The sequence below is a fragment of the Calidris pugnax genome, unplaced genomic scaffold, assembly GCF_001431845.1.
Source record: "Calidris pugnax isolate Ruff unplaced genomic scaffold, ASM143184v1 scaffold44, whole genome shotgun sequence".
In the NCBI taxonomy this organism is placed as follows: domain Eukaryota; kingdom Metazoa; phylum Chordata; class Aves; order Charadriiformes; family Scolopacidae; genus Calidris; species Calidris pugnax.
The window spans coordinates 361,034-388,654 of record NW_015094506.1 but is presented as its reverse complement, the minus strand read 5'-3'; the positions used below and the strand labels follow the sequence as shown (position 1 = coordinate 388,654).

Below are 27,621 nucleotides of genomic sequence, written 5' to 3'. Positions count from 1 at the left end.
GTTGGCTTTATAAAATGACAAAAGTTTTGTTTACCCATAAAAGGGTGGTCATCTCAGCAGGTCAGTGATGTTTTTCAAAGACGTGTTGTTGATTTTAAACTAGCTGGTAATTTATTCCGTGAACTCTGGCTTACAAAAATAAAGCAGGGTAAATATTGAGTATAATAAAGGCCACGCTGCCATTCAGTATGCACAATGCTCTCACCTTCCCTCTCCCACCAGCTTCTCTCCATTGTTGGCTTGTGCGTTTCTCGCAGGGCATTAGCTGACCTCTGCAATTATTTATGGCGTTGTTCAGATAAGCCCTTTTTTCACAGGCAACACACATACACACACTCACAAGGGCTGTTATAATTTGAATTTACATTGCAAGTTCAACTATCACTTCCTCTGTTCCCACCCTGCCTTTTGGAAAGATACCCAGTCACACGATGTGCCTGAAAAAAAGGTTGCTGATTGAGGAAGGATGCAGGAAGGATATGGTTTTGCAGTGATTGCATAAGTGCTGTGCAGGACCTGAAAGTCTTGGGTTTATATGAGGACGAGTTTAGATGTGAATTTCAAAGATTTATTGCTTCTGGTTTTTAAATAAGTCATAACTCCTGAGCACTTTGCCTGCTTTAGAGAACTGTGGAGCAACCTGTGTTAATGTAATCCTCGATGTTTTAACACAGACAAATATGAATTCATAATCGGCACCCTGGATTCCCTGCCTCCATTCCATCAGAGAATCTCAACCTTATTTCAGAGAAATTGTCTTCAAAGCTTCTGTTTGAAATTGTTGGATGCAATCATGTCTAAGCAAATGTACTTCCCATCAAAATCTTTTGGGAGTTTTGCCATTTGCTTCAGGTGGAGAGTACTTGGGCTAACAGAGTTCCTTCCAAAAGATCCTATGTGCCCCCTCAATGAAGTTCTAAGACATGAAGACCCTAAAACTTCATGTTGCGTGTTACTGAAATGAGAGTGTCTTTATTGCTATAAAATTAAGGCACTGGGGCATGGAGGTTTGTATTTTAAAGCTTTGTTTTGGTCATTCCACGTTCTGCCAACATCTAACATCTGTATTTATTTTTTGAACTCTCCTTAATGGATTATATGCATCTGTTCAGTTCCAAGAATAATGCTTGATTTCCTGAATTTATAGGTTGCAATAAAATCCATTCGTAAGGACAAAATTAAGGATGAACAAGATATGGTTCACATCAGACGGGAGATTGAGATCATGTCATACCTCAGCCACCCTCATATCATCGCCATATATGAAGGTTAGTGAATGCAGTTCTCCTTCCTGACTGTTCTGTTACGCTCTTGTGAACCTGATATTCATGTTTCTTGAGATTATTCACCAAACAATTACTCCTAGTGTAACCTGTCCCTTACCAAAGGGCCTGTTTTGAGCACTACCTTCCTTCTGAACCACCAGTGTTTCACAGATACATAACCCTTTGTGTGGAGGAGCTTCTTCCTGTGTGACTTATGCACTGTGTCCATGGCAAGTGGGAAATTGTTGCATGTATCACTTCATCTCCTTGCTCCTCTTGTGTTTAATTTCACCCTCACTTACTCTCCAGCCCAATGTCCGCTTATGTCCCCAGCCTCTAAACCAGTCCTTGTATGCTGTATTTTTGCTGGACTGCAAAAGTCTCATCTGCTCTAGGGCCTTGGTCCTCCCCTTACTTGTCTTGCTGGTTCTGTCATCGTTGTTTTTTTCCCCTGCATCCCAGCATCCGCTTCCTATCCACCTCTGCACACTTTCCTGTCAGTCTGGTCTCTGGCTTATCATTCCTGTTTCCTCATCCTGTCTTCCCCCTCTAACTCCTTTCTTCCTGGGACACAGCTGGGAAGCCTTCTAATTCCTGCCTCCGGGAGCTGCTCCCTGGTCCCACAGCAAGGAGCAGGAAGCCAGGGACATTCCTCCCTGATTTGCCTGTTTGTTTATATATTTATCGAGTGTCATTCTGTAGTAGAATCTCCTCCTCCTTCCTTCCTTCCTCAAGATGGGCTGGGTACGTGCTAAAAGACACCAGCCAAGAGGTCTGCTGCTGTGAGGAGGGCAGCCGCATGGCAGACCTGGGCTGTGGGTTCTAGAGGTTTGGAGGGACTTGGGTTGGGCAGCCTCATCCCCAGGGATGACCTCTTCCCCTATGTGCAGAACAGGCAGCCCGAATTTAGCCCTACGTATTTACATACCCATGAGGTAAACGCGCAAGGTGATGATATGTATATGGCAGCTCCGCTCTAAGAGTTGATACGACTGATTAAAACGAGCTGGCTTGGAGTACTGTTACAGTGTCGCATATTGAGTTATTCAAAAGCATGTTCTTGTACTTGAAAAGAGATGAATATCTGTCTTTTTATTGAATAAACTCATAACAGGATCTGGGAACAGAAAAGGGGAGGGATGCTGTGTCAGCATGTGGGTTGCAAATGGAACAAAAGTTATTTCAAATGTGGACGGGAACTCAGAAAGAAAAAAAAGATTAAGCATGCTGCGGTCCTTTGACCAATTGCCCTTCTCGTCCTTACTTTAAATAGTTTTTACTGAGTTAAAACATTTGTAAAAGTTAAAAAGATTACAGCATTTTTAAGAAGCAGACAATGAAGTCCCGTAGGAGCAAAACTTTCCCCTCTGGCCCCACGGAGGGAGGAGCAGTGCTTCTGCAGCAGAGACAGTCAAGCTCCACGATGGAGGGTTCATCCTGTCTGCAGGAGGGTGAGCGCCTGTGGCAGGTGATGTTGTGGTCCCCTTGGTCAGCCAGCAGCAGCGCTTTGCGGTGACAAACCTGGAGGCAGTTTTTTCTCTAGTTTCTGGGAAGTTTTTCATTCTGTTACTGGTTTGTTTCCTTTTCGTTTTCTAGAAAGCAGAGCAGCCTTTCATGGCTTCTTATGTTTAATTCCTGGCTTGAAGGGACGGGCAGTGGAAGTCAGCTTCTTGATTGGACTGTTGTCCATGGGAAGGAGTTACGTAGAGCAGAGCTACAGCAGCTATACAGCCTGTCCAGCCTTTCCAAGCAGTCAGAGTCAGTATTTGGCCTTTAGCCGCCAGCACTGAGGCTCAGATATTGTAGCACTGGGAAGACGTGTGGTTGCACACGTCTGAATCCACAGAGGAGTGGTTACATACTCCACAGAGATCAGGACATGAGCTCAGGGATCCTTAAGTGTGTGCTTCACTTTAAGCTGAAGGGTACTCGTGGTGAAGTTAAGGGACTACATCTAGGACTGAAGTATTTGTATCCTCTTGAAGTTGGATTTTAAACACATGGCTGTTCCTCTTGAGTGATGCATAAGGAGCGGTAATATTGCTATCATCTGACACGAAATGTTGAAGCTATTCAGTCCTCAGGGATAGGCTTAATCTCACCAAACATAAGCCATCCAACATGTTGGCAGTTGGTGTACACTAAAAGTCTAGTCTCCCTCTCTAGTCAAGAGAGATCAGCAGCTACATGGGGTGGTTTGCTCCCTCCTGGAAGATATTTTTTCAGATAGGTGGGATAAATGACATACTGGAGGCTCCTGTTGGCTGTAGATGGAGTCTAGCTGACTAACAGAGCACATGCTTAACTTTTAAACTGAAGTTTACACTGAAACCACCCCACAGATACTTTCCTCCTCTCTCACTAATTTTTACTGTAGGTTTTTAGACTGCCACTACATGTCTGACAGGGCTTTCTGTAGGTGCCAGGTTGCACAGATCTACCTGGCATGGACAATGCTGTATCTCTCCCTAATATATTTGAAAGCTCTTTGTATTGCATTTACAAACACGTGTTTTCCTTAAGTAGGATCCTTGTTTAGGTATCCTTTTGACCTGCCTGCTTAAAAGCAATTAGCCTCTGAATTTGTCAAAAGGATGTAAACAAAAGCTTATCTTTTTTTTTTTTTTGATACTGAGCAAATTCAGATGTGTGGAAACAAAGCTTTCCAGTTCAGAGATATTTTTTAGTAACCTAATCAAAAGGCAAGTACCTTACCCGTTACTGTGATGGCAGATGAAGAGTTGTGACTCTAAAGAAATTCCACCCTCTCAGCAGGGCTGTAATTGGCAATCTGTCGAGCGTGGCTGCAAGGGAAGTGCTCTTTCAAGTGACTCCCTGAAAGGGACTGGGTAAATGAAGCTGGCTTTGCTAGCAGTGTTCTGATTTCAGCACATAAATTTTAATTTATAGAATAATGCTTCTGTCCATTCATCTGTCTGTCTCCCCCTTACCCCACTTTCCCCTACCCCATTTCTTTTTTGCCTTGAAAACTCCAGGATTTGATAATAAAGCCTTTGAGAGCTAACATATTTTTCCAGGGGTAGCCTGAGTGCAAAATTTATCCCATCTGGCAATACTTTATAAAAGTTAAACCAGGGAAAGAGCATCAGGCCTGATTCTGCAAACATTTAAACATGTGTTGGACCAATCACGAGAGTGAAGTTACGCTTGGTACATTCAGGAGTGAGTTCTTGAGTCTTTGTAGTGTGAAATACTGTGCCTATGTGAGTGTTTCTGTGCTGGAAGAGTTGTCTTTGGTCAGCACGACCACACGGAGAAGTCTGCCCATTTGCAAAATGCACTTAAAATGGACAGATTATTAGCTAACATGTTTGTAGAAATAGTTTAATTGAAGATACTCCCTGAAGAATGAATAAATATTGGGATCACAATTTGGTGCCCACGGAACACGATGGTGTTAAAATGAACAAGTAACTGAAGGAAAGCACGTGCTGAAGTGCTCTGCTGGATTGGGGCCAGGATGCTTAGAACAGTGTGGAACCCTTCACAGCAAGAAGGCACAAAACATGGATTTCTTCTGTAAGAGGGGACTACTTTTTTTTTTTTTTTTACGTTGTGTTTTAGATACTCTTAAAAAAACCCAAACCCACAGAGATTCTCTGTCACGTATCTACCAGTCCACAATGACTTGAGCTAGGTTGTGTGCTTCAGTTAATCAGGAAACTGGTTCAGCTCTTTTGTACTGTCAAACCCCAAAGGCAATGGAAGAAGATCTGACATTGTGTAACGGTGGTGGCATAGTATTTCAAGATACCCACCTTACTTGCCAAATACATGTTCAATCTCACCCTTTGTGCCAGACTCGATGCAAGAAAAAGCAAAGGCACGCTTGGTGTTTCAGGCACAGGTAGGTCTGTCTCCAATGCAGGGCTCCTAGAATTGTGTCAGTCTAGGTCACCATGTCGTCAGCAAAAGCAGCCACCTTGCCAAAAATCTGCCTGGGTGGCATCCGGCAAGGTGCAGGGATGCCATCCATTGCTGACAAGCTGGGTCCCCCCAGCAGAGCCAGCTCAGGCAGGTGTCCCCCACCATCAGCTGTGGGGTGCATCCCTGGATGGGTCAGGCAGCGGGGGACCGAGGTGGCAGCTCGTGTCTCCTGTGGGTTTGTGCGTGGGCAGAACAGTCGTGTGTCTCAGACTGAGAGTGCTGGAGAGGCAGTCCCAGCCTCTGCTATCTCCTGGTTTTCAGATGTAATCAAAACAATGATTTCATCTCTTCTGTGTACAAAACACCTGAAAAAGTCAAAAGTCCCATAAAAAGTCACGCGGACGACTGGGCTTTAAACAAGAACGATGCTGGAAAGCTGGAATGATTTTTTTTTTTATTTAGGTCTTTAGCCAAGATAAAGTACTTCAGCAGTGATACTATTTAGCCACATTTCTAATTGGTTTCCTCTAATTATGTAAGCTTTTGACCTTCCAGTGCATTATTCCCATTGTTTTCAGTTGATAACGTCCAAGAACATAAAGAAATATTTCAAGAGTCTGGCAATAGTAATGAAACAAGTATAAACAAACTTAACCCTTTAGTTACTGTACCCCACCTTTATAAATTTCTTGTCATTCAGGGTGATCGCCTAAACAACACTTTGTCAGACGTGACATGAACTCCAATGTGTGAGATCAGTGGCAGGTTCAATTCAGATGTCAAAATGATTGCAAGCAACAATCAGTTATTTCTGTCTTTCCATTTACACAGTTCTCCCACTACAATGTAAATATTTGCTTGAAGTTCCGCAGTAGTTTGCAATCATAATTAACAAAAAGGAGAGCTAGCTCTTGTATTCTTTGCTGGAACAAAAGACAATTAGTGTAACATTATTGCGGCTGAATTAGCGACTCTCATTTTTCCTTCCTTTTTAAAGACGCATCAAAATCTGCGTATCCTCAGTCTCATTCTCTGAGAAACAACTTTGTCAAGGGATAATGGTTCTCATTCTGATTTAATCTCCTCACTGGGGAGTAAATTCTAGCATGCTGTCTGATTTAACGTGATTATTGTGGGATCTTAACTATGCTCCTTTAATTTAAAAGAGATGCAATTGGGCCATAATTCAGGAAAACAATTTAACATAAGCTTAGCTTTATATCTTGCTATCTTCAATTATAATTAAGCCTATGCATAAATTTATGCATATGCATACAAGTGGTTTTCTACATTGGACCTTGGATATTTTCATGTCTGCTGTATGCTCTATTAAAAAACAGTCATAAAATAATGATAATAAAAATGATGATAAAAAACCCCAACAAAATAAAAAAAAATACACCAAGAGGCTGTAAAGCTTTCAAAGCAGTCAAGAGCACAGAAGACACATCGGGCTGAATTTCTAAAGTAAAAAACATTTTTCAGTATTCACATGTCTTTTTGAAGAATAATTCCTGCCTTATTACACAAGTGAGGTAATTGGGTCATACATGACTTTTCTGAATGAAAAGGTTATTCTAGTCTGCATCTCCAAAATTAAAAACAAACTTGCTTGTTCTTTTGATTTGGCTGACCTTTAATAAAAGAGCATTTTGTAGCAGTGGAAAGGTACTTCTGTCTGCGGCTGTTAGGAGAGTAATAAAAATACCGCTGAATGGAAAGACACCAGATGGAAGGAATGTCAACATACTGGAACTAATTTAGAAGATTGCTCTGATAGAGAGCAAAGGCATGAGGAGAATTCAAATGGTTCCAGTGCGAAGAGATTGGCCGCCCCTCTTAAACTAACAAACTAAAATCCTTACCCCAGGGTTACATGTAAACCAAATGGAATCAACCCACAAGGAGGTAGTCCATTAAGGGGGGGAAAACAAAATCCAACCCCCTCGGCACTCGCTCTGACTTTAGCATTCTGTGGGCTTGGAGGAAGGGCAAAAGCATTCTGCTTTTGTTTTGCTTTTTGAATTTGATAGTAAATAAGTCCAAAGTGAACTGTCCTAATAGAGAAGTGTGCAATGTACTGTTAAATCTTTCTGACTGGTGTTTTGCAAAACCATGCCCACGTGGGCTTTCAACACTTTTAGGGTGAAGTCCATCTTCAGGAGCATTTAAGATGGGTAGTGAGTTATGTTTCTCCAGTGTCAATTTTGTCCCATGGAATTTCAGCAGTGATGACCCTGGTATAGCTAAAGGGAAGAATTTAGCAGTAGGATTGAAAAGAAGAGTGCTGATCAGCAAGAGGTCCCTATGCAACCAGTGCTGTTTAGAAAATGGAAAGCTGTAGATAGAAGCTGAGTTCATCATTTCACAGCCTCTAAATATAAGTAAGTGGAGACATTATATCCAAGAATTATTGCTATAGTAGAACAGCCTGTGAAAGAGACAGATTGTTGATGTTACAAAATGTACTTTGTCTCAGATACGTCTTTAGTAGTAAGAAGTGAAGTTCTTTCCCAGTTTCACATTTATATTCTTCAATGAGTTCTGAAGCCAGCAGATTTGGTTTCAATTATCAGCCTAAAAGTGTAGAACTTTCTGTCTGATGGGTTGGTTTTTGGTTTTTGTTTTGTTTTTGTTTAATAAACAAACACGTTAGAATTATGGGGAGAGTTTAAAGAAAAGTTGTAAGAAAACTTTCTTTGACCACTGCATCTTAAGTACCCATTGCTACTTGGGTAGAGTGCTGTTCTTAGCCTCTGCTACAGCTCTTGGGGTGAACAGACCAAGCCCAAGCAAGCTTATGGCCCGCTGGAAAATGCTATTTCTCCATTTTGCTGTCACTTGTGTCTTCGTACATTAAACAACACTCTTGCTCTTCTCCTGGGGATACAATCATGTGGTTCCTCACATCTTGTGGTACATCCCATTCCTGATGTGCTCTCACGGTGCTGTCCCTCCCTCCTCCCCTGTGGCCAGGGGGAAGCGTAGCCATCTCAGAAGTCAGTCCTTCATCCTGCAGGCTCTGTCTGCAAAGGAGCGGTGGCATTTTGCAACCACTACCCTGCACCACTTGGCCGCTATGGGTGAGATAATGCAGCATCCCTCCCACCACACCAAGGTCTTGCTGCAGCTCCCAGCGTAACTGAGCTTGCAGAGTGATGGAAATAAACAGAGTGGCTCAGAAATAAATGACACGCAGCTTGTAGCAAGCATGTCTCCTGCTGCTGTCTCCTCTAATATGCAGAGCTCGTGCCTCGTATCTAAGCAACCCCCATCTCTTGATTTGTGATTGACAGAGCACCTCTCCTGCTATCACACGTCTGGGTGTTGATACTGACACTTCTCTGCTTATCTTATTTGGCCAGCTCTGTTTGCAGAGTATCGATGGTTGGAGAGAAGCAAGAGCAGCCCCACCTTTCTTACACATAACCTCCCTCTTTCCCTTGACCTTGGTCGGGGTTGAGGAGAGGGCTTGTACAACAAGGCCATCCCATCAGTGGCGAGCTGCGGGGCGTTCCTGGGGCGCAGTGTCCCCTGCTGAAGCCACGCTTCTCCATCAGCAGTAGCTGCAGCCGGGGTTCAGGCACACTTCTAGGTGGGGGTGAGTGTCGGAATGAATATGCAGTAGGATGGCAGGTAATAAATCATCCACAACGAAAACAAAGAGTGAACCAAGCAGTCCCAGAAGCTATATGGAGGCAATCCGTCCGTCATCAGCCCACAGGTTACAGCCCAGGTGTTAACAGGGCAGTATATTTATTACCTCATTATTGTTTGCAGTAAGTCAATCCGGCCTTTAATTAATGCCCTTCTCTCTTCTCCCAGCCGTTGGCCACAATGCTTTCTTGGAGCGTATGTTTATAAAACTGCACACTGTGCTCAGAAGGGAAATTCAGAAGTGTCTGTATGAAGGCTGCCTGGCATCCGAACTGCTGCTGAGAAAATTCATGGTGTATATGGCTGATAGTCTGTGACTTGCCAGAATACTGCCTTGTCACGTGCCCGATTGTTTTGACCACTAAATTCCTCTTTAAGATTGTGTGTGTGTATAGACATAAATCCTCCTGCCTTTCCACTCCCTGTTCCTTCGGTGGCAGCTCCCATTTAAGATGTTTTTGTCTCCTGTTCAGTTTCCTCTGCGCAGGAACGTCGCTGCGTGCCCTCTCATGAGATTCAGCTGATACAATGGAGCTGCTCTAAACTGAAATGATGCAGTTGTAAAAAAATACCTTCCCTCCCTGGAAGAAAAAAAAAAAGATTCTCCATTCACCTCTGTTCCTTGATGAAGAGATAAATTGCTGTTCAGTTCTGTAATCGCTCAGCTATGATGGTGCTGAGGAGGCCTCTGTAATGTCATCTCAGGCCAAGGGTAGTGTCCTTCTCATAATGCTCCCTCGTGGAAAAAGAGATGTGCCAATTTGACCTGGGTGTGCTGGTAAATTGAAACCTGAATACAAGTTACTGGGGTGCTTCTGTTCTCATTGACTCTAGTGCACTTTTGTGACAAAAATTCAAACTGTGGATCAGTGATTTATGCTTTCCTAAGTTCAGTTTTAAGGTATTGTCTCAGTTTCTTAGAGGGCATAAGGGAAAATTTGAAATGGAGAGTACCTTTAAATGCACATTCCTCCAAACCAAGTGCTTTCCGCTTCATTTCTGTAGAAATGCGAGAAAATATGTCTGGATCAGAACTTGTATTAAAGTGGCAAATTTTAGTGCAGAAAAATTTTATTTTGGAATTTATAACTTCAGAACATCAAGGATGATTTGAGAAATCTCTCATGACTGAGTGCTGAAGGCAAGACTTTAATAAAAACACCGTCATGAAGAATGGTCCGTCATAGCAGGGCTGTTACTGCTGTTATTGTCATCATGAGCACTGAGCACCTGGTAGGGCATCAGCGGCCAGGGGAGTGGGGCAGGGAGAGCTGAGGGCCCTTTTGTCCCCATCTGTGCCCCTCTGGTGAGGCAAACGTCCCCCTGAGCTCATGGTGGTCCTTGGCTGGTACTGCGTGGAGCATGCACTCCAGTGAGAGCCTACTGAGATCAGTGGTGACTTCACCTATGTCTGTATGATATAATAGCCCCTAACTCATTGACTCAGCTGAGTTTTTTGGGTGGGGCGATCGGGATTGTTTTGGTTTGTGTTGTGTTTGTGGTTTTCTTTAAGCAAGTCTCTTAAATAAGAGCATTTTTGTTGATTTGTCTCAGCATACCAAAACTGTTTCTTTTCGCCTCCCTAAACAACCCTATCTAAGAAGCTTTTCCAAGCTTAGAAAAAGGAGTATGTGCATTACTGCTTTACTGGTAACACATCACAGCACTTCCCTATATGACAAAGGGCATATTCAGTTTTTCCCAGACAATATCAGTCTGTCATTCTTGGAGAGGATACTGCAAGTATAATCCATCCAGAGACGGCTCTTCCAGTTTCCGAAGTTTATTGCTAATGAGGATGCACATAGGATGTAATCACTGGCAGGAGCCTCTGCTTCGGGGTACAGTGAGGCCAGCAGACAAGTAAGTGGCCAATTTTATCTGGCTGTTTGCTCTCTGTTTTATCAGAGCTGCTTGGCTGGGGTTCAGGGGTGTTAGAGGGAACTGCAGAGGCTTTGGCTTGTAGAGTTGAGTGACAAGGTGTGAGAGGACATGAGACAAAGCCTAAGAGCAGCAAATATCTCCCTGTTGAGAGAGGCTGCTTCACATTTCCCTGCAAAAGCTGAAGGTTGGTGGTTTTTTGTTTAAAAAATATAACCCGCTAAGGACTACTAGCTGAGCTTTGCTGAAGAGATACAGGAAGGCATCATTCCAGTTGGGCTGGTCAAAACTAGCATCCGTTTGTAATAGCCCCTGTAACCTTATTAACTTGCAGATACTTCGCTGCCAGTGTGACCTGGCCTCAGCAGGCTGCTGCCACAGATAAAAGGAGAAGGAGAATCACCATGTTTTAGTATAAGCAGTGGTTATTTATGGCAGGTTCAGGAAGTTTCCAGTGGGTTGCAGAGGATTTTCAGTGTCAGAAAGGAAAAACTATTTAGTGGCCAGGGCATTATGGCAATTTGAGACTACTCACAGCCTGTTTTACTAGATTAAGTGTCCAGTTATCTGTAGCTCCCAGTGAAGTCCTTGACAGCATGTGGCACAGAGTACCCTCAGCCTCGAAGAACAGGCAGGTTGTGACGTGTATTAGATGAATGTTCCTCGGGCTGCTTACGTGAGAGTTGTGCGTTGCTGCCAGCTCTGCGCAAGCGGCAAAGGACGTATCTACAGCATGCAATGGGACACGCGGAGGAGGCAGGAGATAAGTAAGCTCGAGGATGGGTTGGGTACATGAGATGGGGTGCAGAGCCATACTGACAAGAGCTGTACAGCTCTGGGGACATTGCAGCACTGCTAGCTCAGGTGTCCGTGCCTGCCATGCTGTCGCACAGAGTTGAGCTGGAAGAGGACGCATGCATCAGTTGACTTGTTGGAATTTGATGGTAGGTGAAAGCCGACCAACAGTCATCATAAGCCAAACAGCAATTCTTTATCAGCCAGTCATTGAGGACAGGGTTTATTATGCCTTCTATTAATGTTTTCCGAATTATGTGGTAGCTCATGTTTCGTTCAGTCCTCTGGCCTCAAGAGGACTACTGGTAAGACTGGTAAGAGACAGTCCCCACTGGAGCTGGGGTTAGTATTCAGATGTCTCTGGCACAAGTGTCCACCTCACCGCATTAGGATCAAGTTGACTTTGCCATCCTGTGACCCCATACTATAGAGGAAAAGACCTTTTTTCATGAAGCCATATGAAAGTGAAGCCTCAACTTCTTTTTCTTTGTCTGAAATGTTGTAATCTTCCTCTGGAAAAAATTAGCTTTAGAGCTTGCTATTTGCAGTGGAGTTGGTAGTACATCTGTCCAGGCTGCAGTGACGACATAGCATGTGTTCAGTCATCCTAAGTCTTCTTTACCCTTTAAAGTGTCAGTTTTCAAATGTACTGAATGAACTGTGGTGTGTTTTTTGTTTGTTTTGTTTATCCTGTACAGTGTTTGAAAATAAAGATAAGATTGTAATCATCATGGAGTATGCAAGTAAAGGAGAGTTGTATGATTACATCAGTGAGAGGCGGCGATTGAACGAAAGAGAGACAAGACACTTCTTTCGACAAATAGTCTCTGCTGTACATTACTGCCACAAGGTGAGCAAAGGATTTGATATTAAAAAATGCTACTTGAAGGCTGAGTAGTGACTTACATTATTTCAAAGCATGTCTGAGGCAACAGCATTCATTATTAAGTATGACAGCATGTGATTATATCAGCACAACTTTCATTAGAAGTGCTACAGTAGTTCACTGCCTGTTTTTAAAGACTAAGGATGTTTTCCTGTGTTATGGCAGATAGCAGCCACTCCCTTACATTAGCCCTACGTTGCATTTTTGCCTTGGAAATAATTCTCCTGACATGAAAAAAAAAATAAATAACAACATAAACTAGAAAAGGGATCTCATAGAACTTCTACACTATTAATATTAATACATTCAAATGATTTATAGTTTGCAATTTGAATATATAAGTGGAAGATAAAATATATGAAAGCACATTCTGGATAGGCAAAACCAACTTTTCCAGATGTAGCAGAATCACAGAATCACAGAATCACAGAATCACAGAATCTTAGTGGTTGGAAGGGACCTCTGAGATCATCGAGTCCAACCACAAAAAAAAACCAACACCAAAAACAACCCCCAAAAAACCAAAAAACAAACAAACAAAAAAACCAAACCAAAACAAAACAAACCCAAAAAACCCCACCACACCAAACGCCCACCAAAAACACCATACCCACCAACTAAACCCCACACTGAACACCTCGCCATAAACCAATAACCTTGGGCACTAGAGCATGCCCTGAAGAGCCATGTCTATACGTTTCTTAAATACCTCCAGGGATGGTGACTCCACCACCTCCCTGGGCACTAGAAAGGTACCTTTTGCTAATGACTTCTTCCATCGTGGTACCCTCTAGAATGATGATTTAAGCAACTAAACCCAAGGTAGCTGACTGGCTCTCATCGTGGGCCTTTTATCTCTACTTATGAACCAACTGGATAGAGCCAAAACTTGCATGAAGCTAAAGGCAATGACCAGCTAACACAATTTCTTAATTTCAGTTCTTAAACACTTTAATCTCCACTTGAATTCTGATAAACAAAGGCGGTTTTCAAAGCCCTCGCTGCGCTGCGCTGAAAAGCTGCAGCGCCCTTCCCTGTGCAGTTATTTTTTCCCAAATTTCTTTAAAGAAGGCGTTGACCTAAACCCAGCTTGTTTGCTCCCATCCCTAACATTTACAGTCCTTTAGGATTATAACTCCCCTGATCCACGTGGCTGCACATTGGAGGAACGAGGGCTTTTGTAAGGACTAACGTCATTGACAGATCTTGTTTTCTGGTGCCTGGGAAGAATATATTGCTTTCACGCAGTGGGGGCAGGATCCAGGCTGGAATTAAGTTCCGAAAAGACACCCCACGCCCCCCTGCTGTTTTAGAGGCTTTGTGGGAGGACAGATTCCAGTCATTCTTCCCTTAACCACACACCAAGTGACTAATACATCGCCTGTCACTAGTCACTGGGCCGTGAGTGTTATGACAGTGAAATCAGCCCTGAAATGTGGATGCAAAGACCACCCTGCCAGCTCACCTTTAATTTTCACAATTTTTTTCTCATGTTCTCCCCCTGTTTTTTTCTTCCTTGTTGCAGAAAGGTGTTGTCCACAGGGACCTAAAATTGGAAAACATCCTTCTTGATGACAATTTTAATATTAAGGTAGGATTCTTTTTCTCAGCTTCTCAGATTGGATTTGCATGTTTTGTAAAATTTTTATCCAAGGTATTAGAAGGGCCAGTGTTATGGCAACAGCTACTGAGCAACAGCATCTGGCAAGAGGCTCAGGGATTTTGGAGGTTGGGGAAAGAGCACCACTGGTGATGAGTCATACACGCTAAATGAAGCTTTGCATAATTTCGGGGAGAAGGCCCTGTCCTGCCACCCAAGGGCCCTGACTCCCAAAGCAGTATCTTTGGGACAGGTAGGAAACTGCAGAGCATTTCATGCAGTCGGGTTTATTGTAGGAATGATATTATTGCTGGCTGCTGCTGGGGCTAGGAAAAAACTCTCCTGGTCTACAGGGTTCAAGTGCCTCCTACAGAACACTCTGAATGTCCTTTTGATCATGGCTGGAAAATAAGCAAATAGAGTTTCAAAATAAACCTAGTAAAGCACATGTGCTTCATTAGGAAATGGCCTTGGAACTCCAGACACAAACGTATACTTTGGATAGTGATGTCAGTGATGTCATTTCCGTGTCATTTCTCCCCAGTGAAAGCATGGGAATGACCTTTTTTCCCTTCTTCTTTTTTTTCCTAATAGCTGTAGCACGAAGATAAATAATGCAGAGATGAGCGTAGTTTGTAGGTGGCTGAACCTGTTTCACTTGCAGCTTTGTTCCTCCCTGGGTAGCTGGATGAGAGGGTGGCTGGGTGCGCTCATCTACGGGCAGACAAACGGAGGGAGGGACGCTGAAGAGTTTCTGCTGACGCTTGGGCATCTTTGCTTAATTAACAAAGTAATCGAGGAGCTCCCTGCGTAGCTAAATATCTAAACAGCCTGGATCTTCGTTTTGTCTCCACTGAAAGCCATGGGGCTGCACGCACAGCCTTCTGCGCTTCACGCTGGAAAGATTGTCTTCATTTTAAGCTGATGTGCAATGGAAATGGAAAGTAACATATGGTAGCTGCCATCTGTGTAATGCTGATGACAGAAGCTAACTTGGATCAACTGGTGGATTAAAGGCACATAAATATGTGGTTTCTAAAAATAGGCTTTTGCAGAAGGCCCATCGAATGCAATACTTGGATGTTTTGCTGTTAACATCCAGTGTTAGAGCGAACCTCCCCGCTCCTGTTCCGACAGGGACGCCGGCCGCAGGAGCCCGAGCTCTTCTCAGCAGCGCTGAAAACAAGAAGTAGCCTTTCTAGGACATTGTATATGAAACAGGCTTCCGCAGGCAGGATGACCTTTCTTTCCGCATTACACGCCAAACTATCTTCCCAGCTAATCAGAGAATTCTTGAGAGAAAAGAGGAATTTGGGGAATTTGCTAGCTGCGGTGGCCTGGATCTCCGCACCATGGTCCTCATATGCAAAACCAATCACTTCCCCAAGCCCCCTGGGAGCTGTGCTTTGTCAGAAAGCTCCACTCCCTCCCCTGTCTCCTTTATGGGAGTCTGATCGTCCCGCAGGAAGAGCAAGAGGATGGGGCAGGGACGGGGACCATGGAGGTGACCCAGGGCCTTCAGGACCACAGATGCATTTCAGCTGCCATAGCGAGGGGCACTGCTGTGGAGGAAATTCAGGTAGCTGCAACTCCCCACATCCCTTCCTGTCATTTGGACATTTTTTCTTGAAGGCTTCCTTTTCCTGAGCTGTGTTTAAGCTGCAGTGTAGGTATTTTGCATATTTCCAGCCTTTCCTCAGTGACTTCTGTGCAAAACATAAGGCACACCTCTGAGCGGGCAAGGCTACCTCGGCGTGGGTAGGTGGCTCCAAGCTCCAAGCTCCCTTTTCCACAGGGACTGTGGAACTGTTTCCACAAAGGGTCTTTATTTATTAGCAACAGCGTGTTTATTTCCAGGACCAAGCTTGGGAGGCAGTTGGTATTTCATACTTCTTACTATCAATAGTGTTTGAATTTAGGTTACTTCAAGAGATAACTTTTTGTATTGTTTTCCTTTTTCTCCCTGCTCTCTTTTTTTTTCACACCTCATGAGTGAGCTGAGCTTTGAATACTTGACGTTAAGCACAATGCCACTATTTCTCTGATACTGAGGCTTTGAATATGTTCCTGTGGTTTCTATGCTACTTGCACAGAATTTTACTTCCCATTTTTTCTTTGTTTCACTAAATAGTAACCGTTGGCAAGGAAACACATATGGAGCTGTAAATTATTTATTAGGAGTAAATTTATCAGGTCCTCATTCTGAGAGTATTTATATGTGGTTTATTCAGGCAGAAGGAGAGAAATACGCAGTTTGGGGTTTGGTATTGATGGATGGCTGGCTTCAAATAGTGGAAGGCATTTTCTAGAAATGGAGTGATAGTCTTATCTGTACTTTCCAGTATTTATATTTCATTCAGTGGATTACAAAGCACTTACAAAATTGGCAGTTTGATTTTAAGAATGAGAAAATGAAAGGAATCTCTTTGTTCTTGAGTGCAATGTACAATTAAATACATGTTTCTGAAGAAGACAGTGATCTATACATTATGATATATACAAACGTGCCACAGAAATGTGAAGAAACAATAAGATGTTGTAAAAATAGATCCATGTACAGCAACTTCAGCAATACTTTTAGAACAGGAAATTAAGAGGACAAGTAATCCATTAGAAATTATTATGCGTCCTAAAAGGGCCCCAAGCCATTTTACATGATACTGCACTAACTTGGAAACCATTCTTAAATTTTAGCTAATTAAATGGAGGTCATGAAGGGTTGTATGGAGACATAATCAACTTTTTTTAAAAAAATTGGCATAGTGAGTAAAAGCCTCTGGAACTGGAGTTATATGTTGGAGTACAGAAACTAGGAAACACCAGTGCTCGAAAGCTGACAAAAAGTTGTACATGTTGAGGAGTTCTGCAGGTCCACAGGCCAGAGGTGGAGGGTGATGAAGGGAAGAAAGTAATCTGACCTGTGCTATATAATTATGTTTTTCAGGGACTCACTGTATGCAGTAATATATATCCTATAAACTATTACTTAAAACCCCTAAAGGCAGCAAACACAAATGAATAAAACAAGCTTTACAACACTTGTGAGACTGAACATGCACGCAGATCTATGGGGTACAAGGAGTTCATCCAGCAGTACCTTGCCTTGCTCCCCACATATACACCCAACTATCAGCAGAAACCCCAGAGAGAATGTTTTTCCTGGGACCCAGCTTGTCTGCGGAGGTCAACAGTGAGGCACAATCCTAGAGATAAACCTCACCAAGACACTGCAGCCTCTCAGGGTTTCTTACCTTGTTTGTGGTGCCGCGTTCTTTAAAGAAATAACGTGGTGATGAAATTAGGGTTTCTGCAGCATCTACAAGCCTCTCCTTCCTCACATTCGTGTGCCAGGTGCTAACAGCACAGTTCACCTTAAGATTTACTCCATTCTCCTTCCAGCTGCCCACACTTGCTGCCTTCCACCCTCCAGCTCTGGGTAACTGGGAGCTGCCACCCTCTGCTTGCTCTGGGTTCCAGGGTACAGCTGCTCCCCCACCACACAGTGGCAGAGCAGCCTCCCACTGGCATTGTCATCCCATCAAGAGGGAATCATCATTCATAACCCTACCACAACTGGAGGTGGGCAGGGTCAGAGAGGCAGCAGGGCTAAGGCAGCCCCAAAGCACCGAAAGAGCTGCCCTGAGTTGGTGAGTTAGAAAGCTCTTTGTGGGAAGAGATGCACACCACCATTAGGCATCTTTCTTACCAGGAAGGGTTAGATCCTTGAGGTCCCAACCAGGTATTTTATGATTCTATGGTCTGTCTTTGGTCGTCTTCAAAAAAAGCCTTCTGGTGCTGTCATCTTCTCTTCATTAGTCTTAAAAGGACTGAGGATGCTGGCTTTTGGTTCGTTGTAGGTGTGAATTTCCTAGAAGAAATAACAGTGGGGTGCGGATGTAGCTGCCTCCGTTTGCCCAAAGCTCCTGTGGTTTGGGTTGATGAGGACCACATGTCCCCGGTGCAGCGCTGCAGCTCTCCTCTAGTGCCAAAAGCCCCAAAACTACATGCAGGGAGGTGGAGAGAAACTGCTGCCCCTGTGCAGCAGCCAGGGAATTAGTGCCTCTTGCTGGTCTGTCCAAATACTGTGTCCCTACCCCCAGGGACACATCTATCATGCAGCCTGGCACGATGGAGGGGGCCTTCTTGCTCACAGCAGGGCTGTGGCAGCTCCTGGGCTGGGAATTGCACCTAAAAGAGATGTCTAGCAGAGGTTGACGTAAACTGTATGATCAACCCCAAAGTGATAGAAGGGGAGAAAAATGCAAGTATAATAGTAACATAATCCGACTAACTGCACTTTCTCTTGAGCTGGTAAGGGGACACCAATCAGACTAACCACTAAAAACCCATGAGGGTTTCATATATACAGAGTAAGTATATGTCATTGGGATTTACCGTGCTGGAAGTCTCACCCACTGCACATACATTTCATTTGCTTTAAGAGACCTAATTATTCCTCTATCTACAGTACAAAGAGAGAGAGTCTTAAGTGGGATAAAACTGACAATTGCCATGAGTGTGAACTTCATGGAATTTATAGTCCACACTTAAACAATAAATTACATCTGGTTTACCATAGCTAACAGTAAATATGAAACATACACCTCCTGAAGCGAAGGGAATAAAAGTCCACTTCCCCGCTCCTCCCAATTTAGGAAGTTTTTTTGACTTGATGCCTTAGTTCCATTTAAGTGCCAAGAACATGAAGTAATGTTGGCTTCTATTAATCTTGTTTTGGGGGGCATGACAGTTTTAATGGGAAAAGCTGATAAACATCAGTCTGTGAGTATGGGAGTGGACTGTAACATAAATACTCTTTTCCTGAATGGTCAAAATGAAAACATGAATGCCCAAGTCTGAGAGTTCTTAGTGTGAACAATGGTATGTGTATCCCTATATATATATTCATGCACATCCACATGCATTTTATACATTCCATGGTGTTAAGGGAATGTATTTTTCTTAAGGAGTCACACTGTGCAGTGTTTGTCCTTGCCTTAGCTGCATCCTGAACTAAAATAAAACTCGATGACCAGCACGAAGTTTTAACACTGAAATGATCCCATTCTTCCCCTGATTGACAGGGCACACTTCATAAGGCTTAAAACCAACTTCCTGCAAGCCAGGCAGGGTGACTTGATAAGAAAGTGGAATTTAGGGCAATTAAGTGCAATCCGAGCCATGAGAATATGTTTGCAGACTGCAATTGTACACCAGCTGTTTTCAATGACATTCCAGCCATACAATGAAGATTTTACAAACCACATTTATTTAAGGGTTGAATTTTCTGCTGTGGGCTCATAATATGCTGTTTGGGGGACTGAGCGAATTCAAACTATGAATGGACAGGGTGAGATAAATTAACATTAATGAACAGGAATCAGCGGCTCTTTGAGCAGGATATTATGAGTTCAAATTGTCAGTGGAACATCTGCACAAGCAGAACATCAAAATACAAGAGTGTGAAGCATGAAATCTCATATTTGCTCTGTGACTTTAAAAATTTTGTGAAAATTATATTTTTAAAATTAATTTTATTTTTAACATAAAAATATCTATATTTATAGATAAAGTGTGCCTGAATATATATTTCTGGTTTGGGGTAAAGAAAGAAAATCAGAAACTTCTGTCCATACTTCAATGACTTTGTTCATTTTGGTTTCAACTGTGACATATTTAGGTGCAGCTCTAGAAGTCTGGATAGTGGATAGTGGAGACAAAGTCTTTATGTCTCCCAAGAGTTCACTAGACATTGAAATTAAACAAGTATTAACAGCACTGATGATACACATTTTAGCAAGTCAGGAGTGAATGATGCTGCTGGTAAATCCTCTCCTTTTCCATTCATTTTGTGTTTTCTTGAATTTTCCCTTGTGAAAATTCTGGGGATTTAATTTCTTTCCGGTAGAAAAGTCCTGAGTAAGGTAAAGAAAACCCAGAGAAAGCACCTGTCGCTTATAGCTATAAATTGATAATACCTTTTTTATGCCTGTGCTTAATGTCTTTTATGTCGATAGTGGGCAGTAATAGAAGTATCTCTGGGAAACAGAAATGCTTCGGTTTTAAAAAAAGATAAAAAATGAGATGTGTTGCCTCATGCTAGAGAAGCAAAGGAAATGCAAAGGTTGTGGGAGTATTTAGTGTTGCTGTCCTCAGCCTTTGTTTTGTAAGAACAAGAACAGAGAATTGAAGTAAACAAAATATTTGGACCTGATCCTGCAATTCCTACATGGGCAAAATTCCCAACAGTCTCAAGGGAAGTTTTGTTTGTGTTGGGAAAGCCGGATTTGGGCCCATTGTTTCCATTTAGGAACCGTACTTGTGTTTATTATCTCATGATAGACATCTCGTGTGCTCAGATTCCTCAGCTGGAGTCCCTGAATCTGGAAGAGTTTGCGAGTGCCTCACTTTCCCCCTCTTTCAAGCGTAGCTAAGTTCCAGATGATCTCAAACATCACTTTCTTCTGTAATACTTAGTTTCCTGTGACACTCCTGCCTCACTCCTCCTGGTGGATTTAAAGATCTTGGCTTTCAGCTTGCATGTGCGCAATAAGAACAGTAGTATTTGCTTCTTGCTTTCCTGTGGTATTAATGATTACACAAGACAAAGAGCAATCAGTGGACAGAAGGCCTGGTGCCTCCTGGTATGGGGTCGTCTTTGCAAGCGTAAGCAATTAATCCAGGATAAAATTACTGACTGATGGTTGTGCCGTCAGTCAGTGACCTGTCTGTGAATAGAACCAAAGCATCATTGTTCCTAATCTGGAGGATTTTACCTGGGGACCCTTCCCTTCTCTGAATGGTCTTTAAAGTGATAAAATCATAGAATAATGGGTTGGCAAGGGAATTTGAGAGATTATCTATGTCGAGATCCCTGCCCTACAGCAGGGTCAAATATAGTAAAGTCCTTCCTGATAGAGAACTTTCAGTTGCATTGAGATATTGTTAATACAGATGCCTCATGCAATTCTATTTGCAGATTGCTGATTTTGGACTCTCCAACCTTTATCACAAAGACAAGTTTCTGCAGACCTTTTGCGGAAGCCCACTCTATGCTTCCCCTGAAATAGTTAATGGACGACCTTACAGAGGCCCAGAGGTAAGAAGGGTCAGTTTTTAGAGGTGTTATGGGGATGTCTTTGATGATAATGTTCTTGAGGGTTAGTCTTCTTGCTAGTGTTGCCGCATGTGGTCTCGCTTGGGTCTCTCTCCCACACTGAAAGTTCTCAAGCTGCCTTCATTTGCTTTTGTTTGCCTTGCCTGTGGTTAGTCAGATGTTGGATGCTGGTTTGCCCATCAGTAGGCGCAGCTGGAGGTGACACTGCTCTTGTGGTGCGAATGGCAGGGAGAACAGTGGGGATCGGCTTTCCTGGGCTTCACACGCATTGTCTCTGTATTTCAGGTTGACAGCTGGGCCCTTGGTGTATTGCTTTACACTCTGGTTTATGGAACGATGCCCTTTGATGGCTTCGATCACAAAAATCTCATCAGGCAGATCAGCAGTGGAGAGTATCGTGAGCCAACGCAGACCTCAGGTATAAAAAAGGAGCGAGGGCTGAGCACTGAGCTGACAGGGGCTCAGAATGGAGGGTTTGCACAGCCCCTTCCAGCATGTTTTGGTGTCATACTAGAATGACGAAGAAAAAACATCTCTCATTCCCCTCCTGACTTCATCTGCTATCAATTCCCATCTGGGTACAGCATTTACCAAAAGCCCTTTTGAAATGAAAGTTTTATAGCACATATATTTTATTGCCTTGGGGAAGCTGTAACAGGCTCTTTTAACTAGATCTATGACAGTGGAAGGTCTGTTAGCTATTGCGAGTGGAATTGTTCAGACAAGCTGTAAACCGATACAGCATACTGGTACAGATCAGTCCTCCCACTACGCTGTGGTATGGCACAAGCAGAGAGAAGATGAATGGTCAGAGCGACGCAGTCTCTTGCCCAAGAAGGCAGGCCAAAATCTGAATTAATGCCAGTATGCTCACATTTACGTCTGCTTAGAGGAGAACATATTAAGCAGTCACCTGACAGAAGAGCATCAACTGAGTCTGGGTCATTGATTATAATGACTCCTTCCAGGCTTAAACATATATGTATATTTTATATTTAAATTAATATTTATCTTGCATAATTTGTTTGCCATCCCTTTCGATTTTCTGCCTTCTTGCTCTCTTTAGGAAAACACTTTAGGAAACTTTAAAATACACAGAAGACTACACTGTTTATGGAAAAAGTAAATACAAAATTAATAATATGTAGATCACTTAAAATACCCCAATTCCCCATTGTTTTCCTCTAAGTTTTGTAATTATTAGAGTTGATAGGTTGGTGACTGCCTTCAGTAATATGGAACTATTCACTGACTAATACAGTACAAATATTAATTTCTTTGGTAATGCAGTGTATATTTCCCAGGGTGAATCATTTTCTTCTCATAAGAAGTAGTTCTCAAATGCATTTTCAGACATTGACTGATGGCCAAAGCATTGACTCCTTTCAGTTATTATGTAGTAAGAATAATTATTTTTGCTCATTTGATCAGCTTCACATTTCCATTTTAAACCGAGAAAACCAAGAGTGCCCATATTCTAAATATTTTTTATTCCATTCTTTGTCCATAGATGCTCGTGGTCTTATCCGATGGATGCTGATGGTAAACCCTGAACGCCGAGCAACCATTGAAGACATTGCCAACCACTGGTGGGTTGACTGGGGCTACAATAGTAGTGTTTGTGACTGTGATGCCAAGAGGGACTCCGAGCCCCCACTGCTGGCAAGGTTCATTGATTGGCATCACCGATCTACTGGCCTCCAACCAGAGACTGATACCAAAATGAAGTGCCTTTCTAAGCCCAAAGGTCCTGAGGTCACACTAGAGAGACAAAGGTCTCTGAAAAAATCAAAAAAGGAAAATGACATTGCACAGTCCATCCAGGAAGGAGGAGCTGAAAATGCATCCAAACCCACCTCTAAGAGACCCAAAGGCATCCTGAAGAAAAGGAGCAACAGTGAACATCGATCTCACAGTGCAGGTTTCATTGAAGGAGTGGTCAGCCCAGTGTTACCCTCTGCTTTTAAGCTGGAGCAAGAGTTGTGTAGGACTGGTGTAGCCATTAAAAGTGTTGTGGAGGGAGAGGTAGCAGGCAAATACGGCACTAAGCAGTCTTCACTAATGCCAAAAAAAGGAATCCTAAAGAAGACTCAGCAGAGGGAATCTGGCTATTACTCCTCTCCAGAGCGAAGCGAATCTTCTGAACTCTTGGACAATAATGATGAGACAGTAAACAGTGACACTTCTCCAGGGGTCACAGAGCCATCCAGAAATGGGTCTTACGGCCATTCCTGCAGGCGTAAGGGCATCTTGAAACATAACAGCAAGTATTCTACCGGCAGCACCGAATCTGCTTTGATTAGCCCTGACACACCAACGCTGGAGGCCATGGAAGAAGTTGTCCTGCCTGGAGATGCATTACCTCGAAGTTATAGTCGTCCATCCAGCGTGATTAGTGATGACAGTATTTTGTCCAGTGACTCCTTTGATTTGCTGGATTTGCAAGAGAATAGGCCAAACAGACAGAGGATACGGAGCTGTGTCTCTGCTGAAAATTTCCTCCAGATCCAAGACTTTGAAGGACTTCAGAACCGCCCGCGGCCACAGTATCTAAAACGTTATCGCAACCGTCTGGGGGACAGCAGTTTTTCCCTTCTCACAGACATGGATGATGTGACTCAGGTCTACAAGAAAGCCCTAGAGATCTGCAACAAGCTCAACTAGCAGAGGGAAAATGGAAAGGGAGGGAAGGGAGTTTTTCTGTGTACCTTTATGGTGGAGTAAGCCAGGTCACTGATTTGCTGACAGTGGTAGGTTTTGTTTCAAAGGACCTGACTACACCTACTTAGCTGAACATCTAGTGAAGTAGCCCCAAAGCCATCTCACGCTTCTCGTAATTTTGTGTCCTCAAAATATTACCTACCTTACCAGAGAAAAACCTTTGGTCTTTGTATATGTGGTGAAAACACATCAGGATCTAGCAGACAAAAGCATCAAGATTTAATGACTCAGAGTCAAAGCTAGACAGAATTAAAACTGGAAGTGGGGGACACATGTTTAGAGAGGTTTGTAATTCAGAGTTGAAGTGAATTCTTCAAGTCAATCTTGGATGTCTTTTAGAAAGAGAACCTTTATTTTCCCCCAGAGTTATTCATCTGGATACAGGCATTGCACATTGGGAATCTTTAGCTTGCATTATGCAGGAGGCCAGGCTAGGTGGTCACCATGGTCGCTTCCACTGGAGTCATCAGAGAGGTTCTGAACGCATTCTGGGACAGATAATTTGAGAGACTTGCCCCAGAATAACTTCATATGGTGTATGTGGACAAGTAGTGGAGCAGGCATTCAGATCTGGCCTCTCCCACAGCCATTGCTCTTCAGTGAGCAGGAGGCCCTAAAATTGTTTCCAACTAGTGCTCATACCAGCAAAAACAGTCACAGAAATGATAAAGGGAATTGGAAGAATGGATGTTATCAGCAGCTAAATGACCTCTCAAGGCATTTCGACCCATGTGTTCAATTTGTGACTCTTTCAAGATGGCCAACCAGATGAATGCCCAAAGATGGATCTAACAAAGGGTCTCAAGGGTTAACTGATCCTCCAATCAAGAGTTCAGTCGATGTCAGCAAATGGTGCCACCTTGCTGTTAGCTTGTAGTATTTGAGGGTGACAGATAGTTTGTGACCAGAATGTTAGATAAGGAAAAGGCTGTAGCATGTAGGAAAAGGATAGAGGTCAGAATGTTAGTGGGAAGATGCCTTTCTCCAAATGAAAACGTTTCTAGGTAGGTAGTAATGGAGCAGGAAGAAATAAGCGATGAAATGATAATGGTAGATTTGATATCAGAGTTTGCATAAAATTGCAGGCCTTTTTCTTTATAGTGTAGCTGGTACTGCGTGAGCAATGGTACCAGTTTGAAAAAAGAAAAAAAAGAGAAGGATATGTGGTTTTGTTCTCAGACATATCTAATTATTAAGACTGAAGGCTTCAACTCCCATAAAGGTACCACATGGGTCTACTGGATTACCTGAATGTAAGCCTATGTCAGAAAGGCACTGTGTGTTTGACAGGCCTGGGCAAACTGGAATCTTGAGGCCCATTTCAGTCTCATTTCTGTGACCACATAGCCCCTGGCTTTCTTGGAGGTGCACCTGGTGTGAATAAGTGGCAGGTTTCAGCCTATGATGTCAAGTGACCCACAGCTGCAATACTTAACGTCTACACGTGTATCCAGAGCAGAGGGACATGGGGCAAACTCTGTTCTCGCTCCTACTCCATAACTGGAACTGAAAGTAGAATTTGGCCCACTGTGTCCCAAATCCTAGAGATCACATGGAAATGGAACAGAGTTCCTCTGGAGATCCCCTGGGAATCAGGGATAACCCCATAAATCGTTGGCATCTGGGGCAGGGAGCTATTTCACTTGCAGATTCCTTGTTCAGTGTATCATGGTACTCAAATCTGCCGGTTCCTCCTAAAAATCAACTGGGCTACCTAGCATAAAGATGAATGAGCTTGAACTTCCTAAATCAGTTAATCTGCCTCTTAGGAGAACCTTTACTTATTGTGAAACACTGGACCAAATTTGGCCCTGGAGTATGTGGCATCTATGAGAGATGTGCTCTCAGGCAGTCAGGTGAAATTTGGCTCACTGTCCATTTGCTCAGGAAGGGCAACTGCAGGTGGTTTCTCTACAGATGTGTACCTCTCTGTACAGACCTCCCATCTTCTCACAGGCCCTGCATGTGCTCTTTTTTGCCCATCCCAAATCAACACGCCATTTTGCAGTGTATTGAGTTAACAAGTTTGCTGTGGTGCATTTTAAAAACAACTCGAGGTAGTCTCCGTGGCCTTTCTGAAACGAGGATGTGCTTTGTAGCCGAGGCTTTTAACTTGTGCCCCGGAGCCAGATCCTCAGCTGGTGTAAATCAGCGCTGTCCCCTTGACGTGATGGAGCATCCCTTTGGTGGGGCTACGCTGATCGGCACCTTCCCTGCAGATCTGGTGCTAAACCTTGGATGGATTTAGGGAAGTTTCAGGATGAAGGGAAGGGAACTCAGCCGGCCATGGCAGGGAAGTGAGGAGCACCCCAAAAGTCTCATATCTCCCGAGGCCTTTGCCCAGGCCTGCTTCCTCGTGTACAAATGTGAATGAGTGAGTGACTGCTTGCTGCCAAACTGGAAATGTTACGTAGGGATTTACTGGCATGTTACTGGCATGTTACATGTTTACTGGCATGTTATCATTCCTAGAAGAGAAGAAAAAAAAAAAACTTGACTGCACATTGTTATTATTAGTGTTGTGATTTTTATTTAATTTTTTTGTAATACAAAGTTGACTTTTTTATTTGAATTTGTCTTTTTTTTTATTTATTGGTCTGAAAGCCATTTCAAAGGTATAATAATATATTTGGTGTAATTTAATTGGTGCAACATTATTTTACAGCTCCGGCCAAAATTGTTTGGTGTTATTTTTTGGTTTTTTTGTTTTTTTCTCCCAATCCTTGGTTGGTTTGAGCTCTACGAGGCACACAGGGGAAAACGCTGGATAATCACCCAAAGTGTTTGTATTTTTAATCTGATACTGTTTTTTATTAAATAAAATGAAATTAATGTAACTGTGAAAAGTCTCTCTCTCTCTCTCTCCCTTTCCTTTTTCACTGTACATCAGCGTGAGCCGAGGCCAAATGGTAATGAACTTGTCATGCAGAAATACAGCAGCATCTCAGCACATTGTACCAAGTTGTTTATGCGAAGCTTCTTGGCTCGTTTGCGCGTTTGAAAATGATGTGGGTGGCCACAGAGACTCCCGTGCTACGAAGCCTTTGGCGCTGCAAAGCAGCCAGAGCATCCCGCTGGGGAAACGTCTGGTGGAGAAGAACAGCTGACTGGGGTTTCTCTGCTGGAGATGGATGAGGCTGGTGGGTGTCAGGTGTGCCACAGGTGAGAGCGGGCTGGCTGACCGGACGTGGCACAAACTCATTTGTAGCCCAGAGACAGATGGTCGTGGGCCTTTCCCCCTCTCTGAAGGGGAGAAGGACAGTTTATTAACAATTTAAATGCTCCCGTTTGTATAATTTAGGGGTTGTTTGGGCAAAAAATGACTGGTGTCCATCCGCTGCTGTCAAATGTGGGATGGTTTCAGTCAGATGGCTCTGAGCCATCAGCGTAATCAGCTGGTGAGAGGGAAGAAGAGAGTTCATTTGTATTTTTTTTAAGTCCCTTTGATAACCAGAAGACTTTAGATTGTTTTTCTTGGAAAGCAGGTGGGTATCACAGGGGAAACTGGGTGATAGGTATGCAGTGTGTGCAGGGGACTTTTTAAAATAAAGGAAATGGTTGGCAATGTCCTAACATTGGCTCCAAGCAAGATGCCACTAAACTTCACCCTTGGTGCAGCCAGCCAAGATACCTGTGGTGTATATTCTGCTTTTTAAATTACAGGCAGTTTGGATTAGGATCCAAGGTTTGGATACCATGCAAAAAAAAAAAAAAAAGACTTTCATTTTTCTAATTCATCTTCTCTCTCTTGAGCTTTTTAAAGCAAGAAGCCATGGCTGTAGGTGCTAGATCCATTCATCATCACCACTTA

At 43.2% G+C, this 27,621-nt stretch overlaps 1 protein-coding gene across 1 annotated transcript in view; it reads left to right on the top strand.

The window, feature by feature from the left end:
• The window catches only part of NUAK1 (NUAK family, SNF1-like kinase, 1), a 48,994-nt gene extending 22,338 nt beyond the window's left edge, over nucleotides 1–26,656 (top strand). Inside the window, exons 2-7 of the mRNA XM_014963785.1 lie at nucleotides 1,148–1,268; nucleotides 12,185–12,336; nucleotides 13,898–13,963; nucleotides 20,952–21,071; nucleotides 21,375–21,507; nucleotides 22,600–26,656. Of these exons, the coding sequence (XP_014819271.1) occupies nucleotides 1,148–1,268; nucleotides 12,185–12,336; nucleotides 13,898–13,963; nucleotides 20,952–21,071; nucleotides 21,375–21,507; nucleotides 22,600–23,753 (1,746 nt within the window). The 3' untranslated portion in view covers nucleotides 23,754–26,656. The remainder of the gene's footprint in view (nucleotides 1–1,147; nucleotides 1,269–12,184; nucleotides 12,337–13,897; nucleotides 13,964–20,951; nucleotides 21,072–21,374; nucleotides 21,508–22,599) is intronic.
• Nucleotides 26,657–27,621: the final 965 nt, after the last annotated feature.